General features: G+C 50.0%; 1 protein-coding gene across 3 annotated transcripts in view; it reads right to left on the bottom strand.

Moving 5' to 3' along the window:
- The window catches only part of Inpp5a (inositol polyphosphate-5-phosphatase A), a 186,765-nt gene that overhangs the window by 24,721 nt on the left and 145,349 nt on the right, over positions 1-16,695 (bottom strand). For all 3 annotated transcript variants that reach the window (XM_021167526.2, XM_021167525.2, XM_029479152.1), the window contains one exon: positions 16,339-16,423. In XM_021167526.2, the coding sequence (XP_021023185.1) occupies positions 16,339-16,423 (85 nt within the window). The remainder of the gene's footprint in view (positions 1-16,338; positions 16,424-16,695) is intronic.

Here is a 16,695-nt window from a genome sequence, read left to right as displayed (position 1 = left end):
AGTTCATATTGTTGTTCCACCTATAGGGTTGCAGACCCCTTCATCTCCTTGGGTACTTTCTCTAGCTCCTCTATTGGGGGCCCTGAATTCCACCTAATAGATGACTGTGAGCATCCACTTCTGTATTTGCCAGGCACTGGCATAGCCTCATAAGAGGCAGCTATAACAGGGTCTTTTCAGCAAAATCTTGCTGGCATATGCATTAGTGTCTGTGTTTGGCCCCACCCAGGGATCCATCCCATAATCAGCCACCAAACGCAGACACTATTGCATATGCCAGATAATTTGGATAATGGTGCTCCAGGGACATTGTGAAAACACATAAAGAGATTTTTAAAACTTTCTATCAGCAATGGAATCTAAATAAGGCAGCTCTAAGCTCAGTGTGAGTGCATCCCACCGGGCTACCCGCTAGCCCTTCCCTAGCTACTAAGCTGCAGAACTCAAATCAAACCCCATTGCAGCTTCTCTGCAGTATCTAACACACCTGCTTCCAAAACCAACAGAGCTCTTTCAAAAGCATATTAGCGCATGCTGGCAGCAGCTAAGAGTCCAGCCTCCATCTGGAACTGCCTTCACCAGGCAGGTTCCTCTCTGTGTCTTGCCGTGACAAATGGTGAGCTCCCCAGGCTGGGTTTCACCAGCCCTGAGCTAGGCAGAGACTCCTGGGTCAAGTTTCAGCACCACTCTCTATTGGTCTCTGGTGCTAGGGCTGGAGATGGGCTCTGTGTCCATCATTCACCTGGACGTGTGGCATAAGCCTCCTTGCCACACTGTGGGTTTTTCAAAAAGCCAGGTGGTCCCACCACTTTAAAAGTGACAGGGTATCAGGCAGGTAGCTAATGAGCTTCTTGGAGAATTAAGAGATTGTTAGAGAAAAGCAGATAGGGGTTGGGGGAGGACCCCAGCCTGAACAAGGTAGGCCGGCATTCTGCAGAAGTTTGAGTGCAAAGACAGAGCTTCAGGAGCCTTTGGGAATCAGGGAGAGTCCCAAGGGAGCCCTGTCTGTAGACTGAGACAATGGGACTGAGGTAAGGGAACACTGATATGGGAAGGGTGAAGGGTGATAAGGGAAGGGTGAAGCAGAGAGCTACCATGGAAAGCAGCTGCACCAGGACTGAACTGAGAGGTGATGGGGACAATCATGGGATGGAGCACGGATGTGGGGTGTATCCTCCACTGCTCATGAGAGGCCAGAATAGAAACAGGGGTATACACAACGGCTGGGACCCAGGGGCCTTCTCACTCCTCAGAGGCAGAGAAAATGCAAAGGTGTCGCCAACTTGCCTCTTTCGTTCACCAAGGAGGTACACAGTGAGTGCATTTATGTTAAAGCCACTCCTCATGGCGCATGGGCAGCATGCCTTTTGCCACTGCCCTGTCCCTAAGGCCTGAGACACTTAACTTCAACCTCCATCTGCAGTTGGGACCAAGCTCCACTCTGTGGGTGCCCAGCTTGGATTGCAAGATGTATAGCTCCAGGGATAACTTGGGTTTCTGGCCTGAGGGCACCTCCAAGGCAGGAGTAGTTAACATCACATTGTGTTAGATCCTGATGAAGGTCTCCCCATGCTCTGGGAGCCCTAACTAATGTGGAGGAAGCATCCAGACAAGAGTGGCAAAGCAGGATTTGGTGTCCCGGTTAAAAAGACTTCCAGAGTCAGCAGGCCCAGGAATACCAATTTCTATATGGTGATGTGCTCTGACCCCAGATTCTTAACTGGTGATAGCTTTATTCTGTTTTTATTGAAAATTCACATAATGACATAATGGTACATTCTGACCATGGTTTTCCTCCCCCATACCCTCTCGGATACTCTCTGCCTCCCACCCGATTCTACACCTTCTTTTTCTCTCTCTCTTTAGAAAACAAACAGGAAAAGTTAAAGAGCAAACAAATCAGAATAAGAAATGAAAAAGGATAAGAAACACAAACACACCCACAAAAACAAAACCCATAAAAAGACAAAATTAGAAACTATAATATACAAACAAAAGATCAATAAGATAAATAATCAAACAAAGCTATATGAGACAAAAAAAGTCTACGAAAACGCTGCTGAGTTTATTTTGTGTTGGCCATCTACTGCTGGGCATGAGGCCTACCTTGAAGTGTGGTTTGTACACTCGGTGAGATGCCATCGAGAGAACTAATTTCCCCCAGTATGCCAACTGGAGAGAGCTTCTTGGTTAAGAAAGGAGCTCGTGTCCATGTCCCCATCTCAGTGCTGGGACCCTGTCAGGCTTGAAAGTGCATACTAACCAGTAAAGGTGTTTATTTGGAGACAGAGTCTCTCTACATAGCCCTGACTATCCTAGAACTCACCCTGTAGACCAGGCTGGCCTCAAACTCAGAGACCCACCTGCCTCTGCCTCTGCCTCTGGAGTGGTAAGATTTAAGGTGTGTGCCATCACAGCCCACTGTGGCTGTATGTTTGTTTATTACTGAGACCAGGATATCTGCTGATGGCAAGATGCAAAAACTTCTCAGGATGGGTGCCTATCCCTTGGTGGCATCCAGGGTTCCCTGGCATCTCTGCAGAGGGATGAGACATCCCAGCAGGGAAGGAACTCTTTGAGGGGATAGAGATCCTAGTCCTCAGCCAGGGCTTAAGCCAACCAACTACAGGCTGGTCGGCATCGATACCTGCAGCCCCCAGAAGATGTTGGAGGGGGAGCACAGCCAGCGTGAGCTTGTCACTGGGCTTGCTTGCCAGGGCACAACATCTCTCAGAATTTGTCCCACGGGAGACAAGGACAGATTGGTGGACAGCTCTGGACCTTGCAAAACCACCAGGCACTCCATTGTCCAGTCCAGGACTGTGTTCTGGGAGGGGTTGACGCCTCCATTGTCTAAGGTAGCCTGTCACTCACCAGTAGCTGCACAAAGCTATGGGGGCAAGGTTTAATCCTGACTTTAGTCAGCAGATGAAAACCAGAGGCCAGATGTCCTTTGGCTGCTTAAAAACTCAAAGCCTCCTGGCCTTGCTTTTTTTTTTTTGCTTTTGCTTTGCTTTGCTTTGCTTTGCTTTGCTTTGCTTTGCTTTGCTTTGCTTTGCTTTGCTTTGCTTTGCTTTCCTTCAAGGGAGCTTGTGGGGTAGGGGGTCAAGAGTTAATCACAATGCAGTGCCCCCACCCCCAAACATCATGGGCAGCAAGAGAGCCATTCTAGGGCAGAATTGGAGTTAAATCACCCAGAGAGGACTAGGCACCCCTCTCACCCCAAGTAGAACCTGAAGAGAATCATGCCTGCAACTCCACTTGCAGGACCCAGGAGACCAGGGGCTTCAATGCATACTTCATGAGCAAGCAGAACCAGTTTCCAGGCTTCCTTGATGCAGATATTGGCTGCTCTGCCAAACCAGCAAAGCTGTCAAGCCAAGGGAGGAAAGACACCACTCAGACCCGACCACACTGCTTCTTAGATTTGAGGGCCACACAGGGAACAAACAGAAGTAAAAACAACTGAAAACTGAAATGTCAAAGTAAGCTTACTCCTGGAAGCTGTGACATGCCCCGATCTTTTACCTCACAGGACCCTGTGGGCACGGCGCTCCTAAGGCAGCATCCCCAGCCTGCCCAAGATGGCTTGGATGGAGCAGCACAGCCAGGGCAGCTGCAACTCCACCTCTGTGGAACCCATCTAGCCACGTGGGTGACCAAGACCTACAGATTCCCCTGGGTGAGCCTTGCTCGGCTCTTCTGCTTTATCTCCTATGGCGCAGTCTATGCCACTAAAAACCAGGCAGCTCTGGCTCTCACCGTGCCGGGACAACCATCTGTTGGCAGCCTCAGGCTAGCTTCCTGCCATCCTCATTCGAGGTACTCTGGCATGGTCATACCAAATTCCAGAGGCTTCTCCATGGATGGTGTCAGACAGTAGGATGACTGGTTCTGTGTTGTAACTAAAAGTCTGTCTGACACAACAAGTAGCTAGTGGCCTCCTGCTCTTGGAAATGGTGCCTGACTCACAGGCACATGGGCTGCCTGGCACTAGGGGCTTTGCATGTGCCTATGAATGAGGAGGGAAAGAAGGAAAGTGGGGTTGCTGGGAGGAAGGCATGGAGCTCAGGCTGGACCAACTCAGGTAGAGTGTGGGTGCTTGCCCCTCACATGGGCCTGCCTTTGCTTACTGCAGGCGACAGCTGCTGGGTGGGCTTAGAGATACATCTTACCAATTTTTCATGCCCATCCTCTAACATGACCCTGTTCCTGAGCCTTTATTCCTCTGACAACTTCATGCAAGAAAACATGCAGACCCTCTGATAGCGTGAAATCAGGGACAAAGGCCTGGGGACAAAGGGGTGAGGGGTGGTTGTGGCTGTGGCTGGCCAAATTTCAGCCACACACAGATGTTCCTAGGAATGTCTGAAAGCCAATGCTTTAAAAAGAAATGAGCCTTAAAAGAGTGCCTTCAGCAGTGAGGAGGAAGGCCAGTCCCAGCAGCATGCTACAGGATCCTGTCAGGACCAGAGCAACATTACAAATTTTAGTGATGAGCTGTACTGGGCCCTCACATCCATGTGAACTGTGTGCCTCACACCCGTCTGTTCTCTATGTCCTAGATGAATTTTGCTTCACAGTACTACAGTTTACTGACATTTGAGCCACAATCTCCAAGACCTCCAACAACAGTGGTGACTAACGGCATGGAAACCATGTAGAAACTCTGGATTCAGGCAACAATTAAATCACATTTAGCTACCGAGGGGCAGCATTTCAGATCAAGTGGGGCGGGGCAGGGAGTGAAGCTACGCCAGCTGACTCCCACTGTGCTATGACTGGGGCAGCAACTCTGAGAAAAGCTTGAACTCCTGGGCAAAGTGATCGAGCCCCATGGTGCTGGCATAGAAGACACAGGGACACAGAACTGCTTGTGTCGAGTGAGGCTCCCCTAACTCTGCCCACACATGCTGTCACTCACGAGACTCCCTTCAGTATCCAGATTCAGTTACAAATATGGTGCCTATATCCCATCTCATCAGAACGCTAATCTGTCAGTGCCACTGTTGGCTGGGGGACACGGACAGGTGGGCACCTGCAGGTGCTCAGTGCAGCTGACCTGGGAACAAGCTTCCTCATGAAACCTGAGCTGTGCTGATCACTTGCCTTCCTAGCCTCTGCCTGCTCTGCAGGTGACTGTCAATCTCTCTGACCACACAGCTTCTGCACAGGGGGCCCACAGGGTCAGAAGGCACAGCCAGCAGGGCACAGGTCACGAACAATGAAGGCTCTGCTTTCACTGCGGGTGACTTGTAGGTGTGAAGGGTTTGGAAGAACCCTGAACAAGACAACTTCTTTCTGCTTTAAACAACTAAAGCCCATATGATGAGCCTGGACCACTCTAGGCAGCCAGCCAGAGAGTAGCTGATGCGAGGCAAGAAGCACCTTGTATATAGGTGTAGCCAGGACCTGGACAAGAGCATGTGAGCCTATGACACACACACTCCTCACAGGAATGGTAGTCACACACAGTGCAGAAGATACCCATCCTGGTTCAATCTTCTTTCCATCTCAGGCTTTCAGTTCAATTTCAGTCAGGAAAATAGACAGAGTATGGGCCAGCTTCTAGCCAGACTGAGGGAAGGACTCCTACCAAGTGTTCCGAGACATCCTGACAGTTCTATGCAGATGTCCCTTGAAACATATCAAAGGTCAGTCGTTACCACTAAGCTCACATTATGATGTTTCTGAAATGCAGAACTGACCCAGAGAATAACCGTCATGTAGGTTAAAGATAGTTCTCTTAGAATACTGAATATTAATATAAATTCAGATTCTATTACATAATATGCTCTTAAATTAATAGAACAGTTTTCCTTGGAGTATTTCCTTGGCAATATTAACCAAAAAGGTCCCCCACTGCTGCTGCCGATGCAGGCTGCTTAGACACTGTAAGCCTGTGAGCCAAGCATTTCAGGCTGCTGCCGATGCAGGCTGCTTAGACACTGTAAGCCTGTGAGCCGAGCATTTCAGGCTGCTGCCGATGCAGGCTGCTTAGACACTGTGAGCCTGTGAGTCGAGCATTTCAGATCCAGAACGCCCTTGTCTCACCAAAAACACAGTGGATGAAGCTCTAGGTTTAGATGCAGGCCACTGTGAAACAGTCACCAGGGATTTAAATGTTAACTTGTCATAGACCTCATAGTCTGCCACCTGAATTTAAAAGCACAAACAAGCATTGTCTAACCATTCCTTGACAGCTAGTGTCTATGGGCACTGTTTCAAATCTTATCATGGAGAAGGAAATAAGGGTTATTGGCAGGTCACTCAACTGATAGCTCCAAGATGGAAACAGGTGATTTTAAAACTTGCATTTATCACATGAAGATAATATCCTGACAAATCTCTGACATGAACTGCACCCCAATTGGAGTCAGCACACATATAAGAGATGCTCATCTTGACTGCTGCTCTATGCCCTCTGTGGCAGAGAACAGGGTCCTAAATCCATAGGACACCACATAGAGAAGGCACTGCCATCCTTATAGATGTAAAAGCCACCACAGAGCTGTTAAGAATAAATCTGCACCAGGTCGATTTGTGTCTGACAAATACTTGTGACTAAATGGCACATATAGTCAGTACTGAATTCACCCTGCCAACCCTTCTTATCTTGGACACACACACACACACCACACACACACACATACACGCACCCCTTCTCGATGTTAGCCCTGCTACATCCCCATCTCCCTTGAAGTCGAGGTAGGAGTCAGTGGGTGTCTTGTCCCATAGGGAAGCTGTTCTGTGGCCAGATCTGCAACCAGCACTGCAGTCACTGCTGTAGTTGTGGCAGCTCAGGCTCCCAAGGCCACATCTATAGCCTCTCAGGTGCCTAGGGAAGCACAGCACATAAAGCACCTTCACCGACCCACACCTGAGTGTCCCATAGCTCTCAATAGCCCAAGTGTGCTTCACTGAGTGGGGAGGCAAAGCAGTAGACAGCCTCCCTTAGCACAGGGAGTGGACTGGTGGCTATAGGACTGTGGGCAGCTGCTCAGTCCACCCTCAGTGAGGCCAGCAGTTCAGACTGACTCAGCAAAACCCGGGACAGGATTTTATAAGATTGCCTAAGCTTTTTAGAGTGGGTTCTACCTGACACAGGAGGCCTACTGTAGGTCACAGGGCTGGGCAAAAGGCCCCCTGTGCAAAGTTCACCTTACAGAAGTGCATCAGCAAGGATGCTGTTTGGGGCGCTGTCTATCAGTACCCACAGAGGCCTGTCCAGTCTCCTTCTCCTTGCTGGACAATGGCAGCTACTCATCTAAAACAGAGCATCACAAACAGCCTGTCATCTCTTCTCCCCAAACGGCTTGCCTTGCAGCAGCTGGTGCTTGTGTCTAGGTTATTAGTGGCACTAATAAGCCTGAGTGACTTGTTCATCCCACCTAGGTAGGACAGGACCTACTTTTATAAGAGTATAGGCACAAGCTGAGACTCACACAATTTGTTGTGAGCACCCACAGCCCAGAAGTATCTCACATTGCCCCTGTGGCTTACAATCTGTCTTGGCTGGGGCTAGACCTGCAGCAGGACTCCTTCCAGATGCCCCAAGCTCACACAGCTGGAAAGGCTAGAGAAAGCAGAGCACAGAGTTCCCCCAGGCCTTCGGAGCTGCAGCAGGTCATGAGTATGCAGCCAAACAGTTTCTTGATCAGTGAGTCCAAAGATCTAGCTACTCTAATAGAATCTTGAGATAGTGAAACAGTAGAATCACTGGCTAATTAAAGAATTCAAATTGACCTTTGTAGAAGTAAACACTCTGACTATGAAATCTAAATTCTTGTTATGATTTGCTGCAGTACAGCTGATGTTGTCAACCTTATTCAGGAATGGTCCGACCTGAGGTCTCCATCTGAAGTCATTAAACATCTAAAGATGTTAATTAGGAGTTCTGTTGCCGCCATTATTTTTCAAAGCCCTCAAGTTGGGTGGTCCTTTGTGTGCACCCTCTTTGAGGCCCAGGCTTTCTGTCACTTGAGTGCTCAGTCCACTGCCCGCAAAGGAAGAACAAAATGCCCACTTGGGCTGGAGAGGAAGAAGGACTGCCACTATGACTCACTGCAGGGGACTAACTTGAGTGTACCGAGTATTGCAGGATCTGGTGAGGGCCATGGTGCAGATTTGCCTGTCCTCTGACTTAGGATAGAATTCTAAGGGCTGCTGACCAGGTAAAGTAGGTCCTGAAGAGCCTGTGGAGACTATACGGGGCTCTAACACAGCAGTGCCCACTTCACACGAAGCCCAAGCTTTAAATGACCATGGATCACTCTCTATAATACAGGCAAAGCCCCATATCACAAAGTGCTGCCAAGGTTTGCAAGGGTGAGAGCAAGGCTAACCACTGGAACTGCTGAGGAGCAGGACTTAATTTTGGCCAGTTTACCTAGCTACACACGCAGCAGGGTGGACATGGTTGCCACAGCCACTGCTATTCACTGAGACCCTGAGGATATGCCGGTGGACACTCGGGCCCAAGCCCCTTCCCTTTTGTATGGTCTAGAACGTGCCCACAGAACTTGTGGGCTGTGCACACGAGGGCACACAGAGTGTTCTAACAAGGACACTTCATCTGGACCCCACACACAAACAGCCCACTGGCGAGGACAAGAGAGCATCTGGAGCTCTCAGATGGGCCCTGTAGAGTCATCCAAAGTAGTCATCTGGTGCCGCACTACCTCCCTGGCTCACATTATAACATACAGGAGCTCCTGGATACCAGCAGTGCCTGGGTATCAGCAAGCTGAGTTAGCTTGCTGTTGCAGTGGTCTTCGTCACACTGGGGAACCTTTGAAGTGTTCTTCATATCTGGCACAGCAAACACTGCAGCCACCTCAGTGCTACCCTGCCCTGTGTCCCAGGAGTCCTTCTGGAAGACATCTGCTGAAGACAGTGGTGCCTTCATTGGACCCTGCTCGAAAACAGGCACGGCTGCCACCTAAGCATGTAGCTGTCAACAACTGGCAACAGGATTTTGAAAAAGACGACGAGCTTCCAAAAATGCATCTATCACCACCACTGATGGGGAGGTGATGGACAGCAGGTGTGGTGAGCCCAGACCATGCAGAGACAGGCGCGGCTGGCACCGCTGTCACTTTGCGTCACCATGGCCAGCTGAACAACCCAGCTGCCAGTTGCCACTGTGCAAGGCATAAAACATACCCTCCAAGCAATCCCAGCAGCAGGACCGTGCTGGAGGCTGCATTATTAATTAGAGTAATGGCGCGTGGTCCTGTTACACGGCAGGATAATCGTGTTTAATTTGTGTATGTTTTAATTATGGCTTAAGCGGTGCCAAATTTGATCACAGTATCATCTTTTCAGTTCTGCTCTGCAAGCATGTTTGCATTCATTTGCATTTGAAGCATAAGGAGCTGCTCTTCCTGGGCAGTGCCTGCACACAGAGCCCCTTTCACAGGCCTCCCTCCCATCCCATCCCCACACTCCTCCCTCACTGCAAGTGACAAGCAGGTCTCTACTGTGCTCCAAGAGCTTCCAGAGCCTAGAGGCTGGTCTCTTGCCGGAGGCACCCTAGAGCCTGAGTCTGCTCTCCCTGCAGGATGAACAATGGCTGCATTTAATGTGTTTAATTTACTGAGATTGGGCTTAGCTCATTGGCCTTTCATTGTTTTGGAGATGGATTTAATTAACCTCTGATGAATCTAGCCAGCCAGTGTGATGGCGTGAGACCCCAAGAGGCAGGGCTATCAAATGGGCCATATTCCCTGAAACACTGGGATCTCCTTGCCTGTTCAGGATGACAGGAGTACTGAGGGGGCTCTGTTCTGGGTGAGAACCCAGTGTCCTAAGAAAATAAAGCAAAGAGTCTAGTCTTTGTCAGACACTGAAAATCAACTTCCACTTTCACTTTAGGAGGGAAGCCACCAATGGATGACATAGCAGTGTGTTAGGTATCTCAGGCACCAGCTAGCCACAGGCCTGGGACAGCTTTCCCAGAGGACACCTTTCTACAGGGCATCCTGTGTTCTGAGCAGCACACCTTTCTCCTGTGACTGAGTCTGTCTGTGACTGTTCTGATTTCTTACTCTTCCCATCTTACTCTGTCTTCAGAAATATGAAAGTCACCTGGAGGTGACCTGGCAGAAACAAGGGTACAGAAATTCTTAAGAGGATTTGGCCTGCTGGGAGAAGAGACTCGCCAGGTAGGTATCTATGGAGGTTATTTCCGGCTGGCCAAATCTACAGAACCTGCTTCATATCCAGGCAATGGGCAGCAACTCCACCCTGCACTATGTGTGGAGCAGCCTGGGGCCTACAGCTGTGGTCCTGGTGGCCACCAACACCACTCAGTGTCCTGAGTGTCAACTGGAGTCTCCTGCTATCTCCTGATCCAGCTGGGACCCTGCTGGTGCTCCCCAAGAGCAGCATCCAGTTTTCTTCCGCTCTCGTCTTCACCAGGCTGCCTGAGTTTGACAGCACCAACATGTCTGAGGGGGCACAGCCTCCAGGAAAGCCATACCCTCTGTACTCCTTGGCCAAGTTCTCCTGGAACAATATTACCAACTCATGGGATCTTGCTACCCTGAGCACCATTTTCAAGGCCGCCCTGTAGATGATCCTACTGGAGCATTCGCCAATGGCAGCCTGACCTTCAAGGTCCAAGCCTTTTCTAGATCTGGTCAACCTGATCTAGCTCCCTCTCCTCCTGCACACAGCAGATGTCTGCCAGTTAGAAGTGGCCCTGGTTGGAGCTTCTCCTCGTGGAAACCATTCCCTGTTTGGTCTAGAGGTAGCCACCTTGGGACAGGGCCCTGACTGAATGAACAGAACTCCATCGATGATGAGTATGCACCTGCCATCTTGCAGCTGAGCCAGCTGTTGTGGGGCTCTTCTCCATCTGGCTTCATGCAATGGCAACCAGTGGCTTTCTCTGAGGAGGAGCGGGCCCGAGAATCAGCCCTCCGCTGCCAGGCTTCTACTCTTTGCTCCACCTTGGCACCTTCTCTTCCTCATCCACCAATTGTCCAAGCCTTCTTTGGGAACCAGAACAACTCTGTGCCTTCAATCTAACCTTTGGGGCTCCCACGGGCCCTGGCTACTGGAACCAATACTACCTTTGTTGGCCAATGCTTCTGGGCGTGAGCTTCCCTCCAGTGGAAATCTTCTCTCCACTAGTCCTCGGAATCATGGCGGTGGCCCTGGGAGCTCCAGGACTCATGTTCCTGGTGTGCGCGCGTGTGCGTGTGCGTGTGTGTGTGTGGTATTTCTGCTGCTGTGCCACAAGCGGTATTCTGAGTACCAGTCCATAAACTGAAACCCACTCTCCAGAGGGAAGGGCAGAGCCACATCTGACTGCTGTGCCTCAAGCTGCCGGAGGGTGGACGCTCAGTGTTGTGACCTGCTTTTCTGGAGCACCTCAGAAGCCAGCCTCAACCTACGGGGCGGCGGGGGTGGGAGGGTCCCCAGGAAGTTGTCCTTCCAAACCCACAGAGAGGCCACGCTCACGGGTCGGGGTCCCCACACTCCCGTTTCCTGTGGATGAAACTTGAAGGCCTACATGAGTGACTGTTGGCTGCCCTAAGGGGCATGAGATAGACATTTTCCCCAGTTTTTTGTTGTTTGTTTTTTTTAAAAAGCTCCAGCAAGCCTGGTTTGGCTACACAATCTCTGTGGTCCTCAGGAGGTCCTAGGTGGGGTGGAGGCAGAAGAGTCTATGTAGTAGAGCGAGACAGGAGACAGAACAGCGAGCCCGGCGAGTGTGGCGAGACAGGCCTCTTGAGGCGGGCAGTGGGAGCACATGGCACGGCAGTTTCATACTGGGCTGTAACAAGGCTACGCGGTCTTTAGTCCCCGAGCTGAATGGGCTTTGTTTCACTAAATAAGTTTAACAACCTACACTAAAAAGTTGTTTTCCACATTTCTTACAGTTTGCTTACTTACATAAAAAAGTATATTCAAAAGGTGATAAATATGCTTTATTGGCTGGATGGAAAAGCAGTTATCCATAAGTTTTACAGAGCTTCAAAACCCCTCCAAGAATTATTATACAGATTTAAAATATATTCATGTATTTATTGAGCAAATAATCTGTGTAAGAACTCCTGGTTCTCCTCCCACCCCTTTGTAAGTGTCAGACTAACAGTAGGGAGAAGGACCTCCAGGCTTCTAAAGTGGGAAGAGATGTCCACCAAGGTCAGTGAGTGAGGGAAGAGCCAGTCATCAGGTGGTGTACCAGGACCGTGAGTGCCCAGTGCCAATGACCTCAATGCCCCGTGCTGGGTACCTCCCTGAGGAGGAGGCTTCCTTGGGGGTGTTACAGACACCAAGGCTATCCTGTCCCGTCTCAGTGGCTTTGAGAAGGAAACTGGAAAGGGTGCTGTTCACAAAAGTCCAGCAAACCTGATAATGATCACTCACACCAATGCCAGTCGCCCTTGTGGGGAAACACAGGCCAAGGGTGAGCGTAAGGAAAACACCCCACAACAGACACATGGCCAAAACAGGCCCTCCTTAGGCAAGGCCCAGAGCCAATAGTGAGCATAGCACATATTCCTGTTCTATGTGTCATCTAACACCTGGAGGTGACTGGCACAAAGACAGCAGGTGCTTCAAAGAGACCGGACACTGTGGGCACCTTGCTTGTGGCTGGAGAGACTCCTCCACACTGTTGGGTCCTTTCCCCATTGCTGGAGACACTGCCTGCTCCTTCTGTGGGAATCTGCACAATAGATCAGTGCTGCCCCCTGTCCAGAGTGGGACAGTACCACAGGTGGAGTGCTGCAAAGACCAGTTGGGTCTCTGGCTGGAGACCTTGCACTGTGGACCCCCCAGAACTGGGTTTCCACAATGAATAAAGACATTTTCTTCATGGGTGAAGAAGCCTAATCCAAGTGCAACATGATAGCAATGGGGACATTTCCTCAAATACAAAGGTCCTTGCATCTGTGCTAAAACTTCACACAGGCCTTCCACAGGCTAGCCCAGACACTTGGCTCTGTAAAGCTTGGGAAAAATGAAACTAGAAATCTGGCTCCTTAGCTGCCTGGATGCTCAGGGTCATGCTTCCTAGAAGGGATGGCACAGCAATGTCACTGCAGTAGTTAACGCCACCTGACAGCTCGGCATGAGTAGGGACAATGTCCAGGAAAGGGGCCAGCAGCCTGTTCAGTGCAACTGCCAGTGCAGTCAAAGCCTCACGCAGGAAACTTAGACAGAGCCCGCTCTCAGAAGCCAGCCTCCCCTTGGAGACTTTTCTCTGAACGGTGCTTCTTTAGAATCAGAAGACTGCAGGTGACTTGGGTGGCATTGCAGATGCATCAATCTGCCAGCAGGTGACATAAACTCACCCTCCATGAGGCCAGTGCAGCTCAGTCAGAGCTTCAGACATATCTAACACCCAGCAGCTCTCCATACAGGCCAACAGTCCTCTGACAGACCAGAAGGCAATGCTGAGTGATGGGTTCTGAGAACTCTGGCTGGTCACAAAGGTAACCATCCATCCATATCTTGAGAAAAGGCCCCCCGGCCTGTGCAGCAAGGTGAGATTTCCTGGTGCTTTCTTTAACTCCTCACAGATCATTCTCTAGTCTCCATCATGCTCTAACCATAGCAAAGGAGAGGCAGCTGGAAGACAGGTTGTCTCCCACACACCACGCTGGAGTGCGCAGGGGTGCCTGTTGCAGCCCCATTATCACTTGGCTTCCCAGTCTTCCTGCCTCCAGCTCACCAAAGTAGCAAACACAGCTCTGGCTAGACACTAATAGAAAGCTATGTGGTACAGGGCAGGCTGATGACTTCCTGGGCACTTACTAGCTTCATTTTGATGATAACCAAAGCTGTGCAACTCTGCCCAGGCACCACAAGGAGACATAGGGCTGACAGAGAAGCTAATGGCTCTGGTGAGTTCCTTCCTGGGTTTACACACAGGCCTACTGGATGGAATATCCCCATGTCCACTTACCCAGACAGCCTCCCACAGAAACACACCCTGGAGGACAGATTTGGAAGGTGCCCATTAGCTATTCTGAGTCTGTCCATACTGGCTTTCTCTCTGTGTTCCACCCTGAAGGAAAAGTCTACTGTGAAGAAGTTTCTCTGAACTTTTCCCATTCACAAGCAGCTCTGGGTCTCCTGGTGTTGGTCTTCTACGAGTCATTTATTCCATACGAGCCTCTCTACCTAAGGAGAGCTCCTGGAGAGGTAGGAAACCACTGTGTGCAACAGAACTGCTGGCCTCCAGCAGCAGGCTGGCAACTCAGCTCAGAACTCGGGAACAAGAGAGTGGGGGTCTGGGAAAGGAGTCTCCTAGCCTCTGGTTGCTACCTGGATGGAATGGGGAGCTTCAGTGAAGACCTGCCTCCTGGTATACTCTCAACAGCTTTGAACACAGTGAGAGAGGTATCTGCCCACAGGCAGGTCTTACTTGGACTCTTTGCAGGCTCTGGCATCAGAATGAGAATGGGCGCTACAAGCCAGCAGAAGGGTGCAACTGCCTAGGCCATAGGAGGAGCTGTTCCTTCCTCCTCCATGGCTGGGTTAAGTAAGATGCACTGCTATTTTGAAGAGACTGAAGTGGTCGTCATCTCTGAGCCTGTGTGGGTCTGAACTAGGCCCTCTGCAGATACGTTATGGCTGGATAGCTTGGTGTTCTTGTGAGAATCCTAAGAATGGCAGCACAGTTTATCTCTCACTCTTTTGCCTGCCCTTGCGACCCTTTTCCTCCTACTGGGTTGCCTTGTCCAGCCTTGATATAAGCATTTGTGCCTTGTCTTATTGTTATGCCATGTTTGATTGACATCCCTGGGAGACTTGCTTTTTTTTTTTTTTTTTTTTTTTTTGAGGGGGTAGGGAACAGAGGAGGAGTGGATTTGGTGGAGAGGAGACGTGGGGTGGGTGGGAAGGGAAATTGTGATCAGAATGTAAAGTATGAGCAAGGAGTTAAAAAAAAAAATGTCCTGGGCTGGGGAGATGGCTCAGCAGTTAAGAGCACTAACTGCTCCTCCGGAGGTCCTGAGTTCAAATCCCAGCAACCACATGGTGGCTCACAGCCATCTGTAATTGTATCTGATGCACTCTTCTGGTGTTTGTCTGAAGACATCTACATTGTATTCGTATAAACAAAAATAAATAATATTGTTTTTAAAAATGTCCTGCTACCAGGAGCTACTGAACACCCAGGATCCCCTCTTCCCACTACCCACTCACCACCCAGGGTCTCTCCTTATTACTACCCGCTGAGCATCCAGGTTCAATAAGAATTGAACCCATTGAATATTCAGCGAAGCCCCCTGAACCCACTGGTCATCTAACAGACCTCTTGCACTACAAAGTTCAAAATGTACCCCATGGGCCTGCCCTGATGAGGTATCCTCAGCTTAATTAAACACAGAAGGATTTTAATGGCACATCACTCATTTCTATCAACCAAAGGGAGACATCTGTTCAGCTCTGTCTTTAAAAAATAATTTTCTACTGAGTATGGAAGATTAATGTGTGATAATGTTTGGAACGGAGACTACTAATGAGAAGACAGTAATGTGAGGCACTGCATGATTTCATGCTGTTCTTAATGTGGCCCCTATCCATGGATTGCCTAGTGTTGCCACATGCAATAAAGATCCTGGGCAGAGACGACATGAAAGTTAAAAGGTGGGTTATAGTTTAAGAAACCAGGCACCCAGTTACCTATCTTAGAGCTCCGGATGCCAGCACTCATCTGGTGACAGTCATGGACCTCATACAGAGAAATCTGGTCCTTAAACTAACACCATAAGACTTGCTTCCCTTGGCAGGATACCCTAGCTGCATGGGTTTCTTCCAACCTCAGGCTGCATCACTTGTCTTGAGGCCAAAGTCTGCCAGCTGCAGTCACTCTAGGGACTCCAGGACCCTGGCACCCAGCCTGGAGCTCCTCTCACAGTAGTCAATAGCTTTGGAGTTCCCCAAACTAAGAGAGCCTCAATTAATTCCATGAAGTAGAACAACCAGTTTCCTAGCGTTTGATGAGGACTCAGCAGTGGAAATCCCGGTGGAACCCAGCCCAGAACCCAAACACTCCCCAACTCTGCAGGTGTCAGAGTGGCAGGACACAGTGGTTTTCCCCAGGCTATTTTCTGTGAGGGACACTGAGCCTGCAGCATACAGAGATGCCTGTTCTTAAGGCTAGTAATGGCTGACTGGCTGAACAGTCACCACCACACTACACCACCCCCACCACAGCACAAATGCTTCTCCATGAAGACGTTTTACCTAAAACATCAGCATCTGTGAGAACGGAGACATGGAAGTGGCCTAAACAGATCACATCTCTCTGCCCCAATTTGCTCTGCCTCAAGGAAACTCAACGCCCGAGCTGAGGAGGAAACACATGCTTACCTCTACGACAGACTTGGAATCCAGGCGGAAGTTGAAATCACCGAAGACAAAGTAGGAAACTTTCTCAAATCGCTGGTCGATGATTCTGGGAGGAGAAATGGAGACAGCGGTCACTGGTGCTGCATGCCGACCGGCCCAACTGGGTCTGAAAGTACTTCCTGCCGCAAAAAAACTACGATCGACTTCCGGCCGGATCAGCGCCGGGGTAGCTGGAGCGCAGGGTTGCCTGACACCCACACCCGCCAGCTACCCACGACCCCCGCCGCAGGATTTTGGAACTGCTGGTGAGTGGAACACAGCTTCTGCTCCAGTCCAATCACGCGGGACCTGAGACTGCTCTGGTTGGGGAGAGAGAAA

The sequence above is a fragment of the Mus caroli genome, chromosome 7 (assembly GCF_900094665.2).
Source record: "Mus caroli chromosome 7, CAROLI_EIJ_v1.1, whole genome shotgun sequence".
Taxonomy (NCBI): domain Eukaryota; kingdom Metazoa; phylum Chordata; class Mammalia; order Rodentia; family Muridae; genus Mus; species Mus caroli.
The sequence above is the reverse complement of the archived record's forward strand: the minus strand, read 5'-3'. Positions and strand labels throughout refer to the sequence as shown.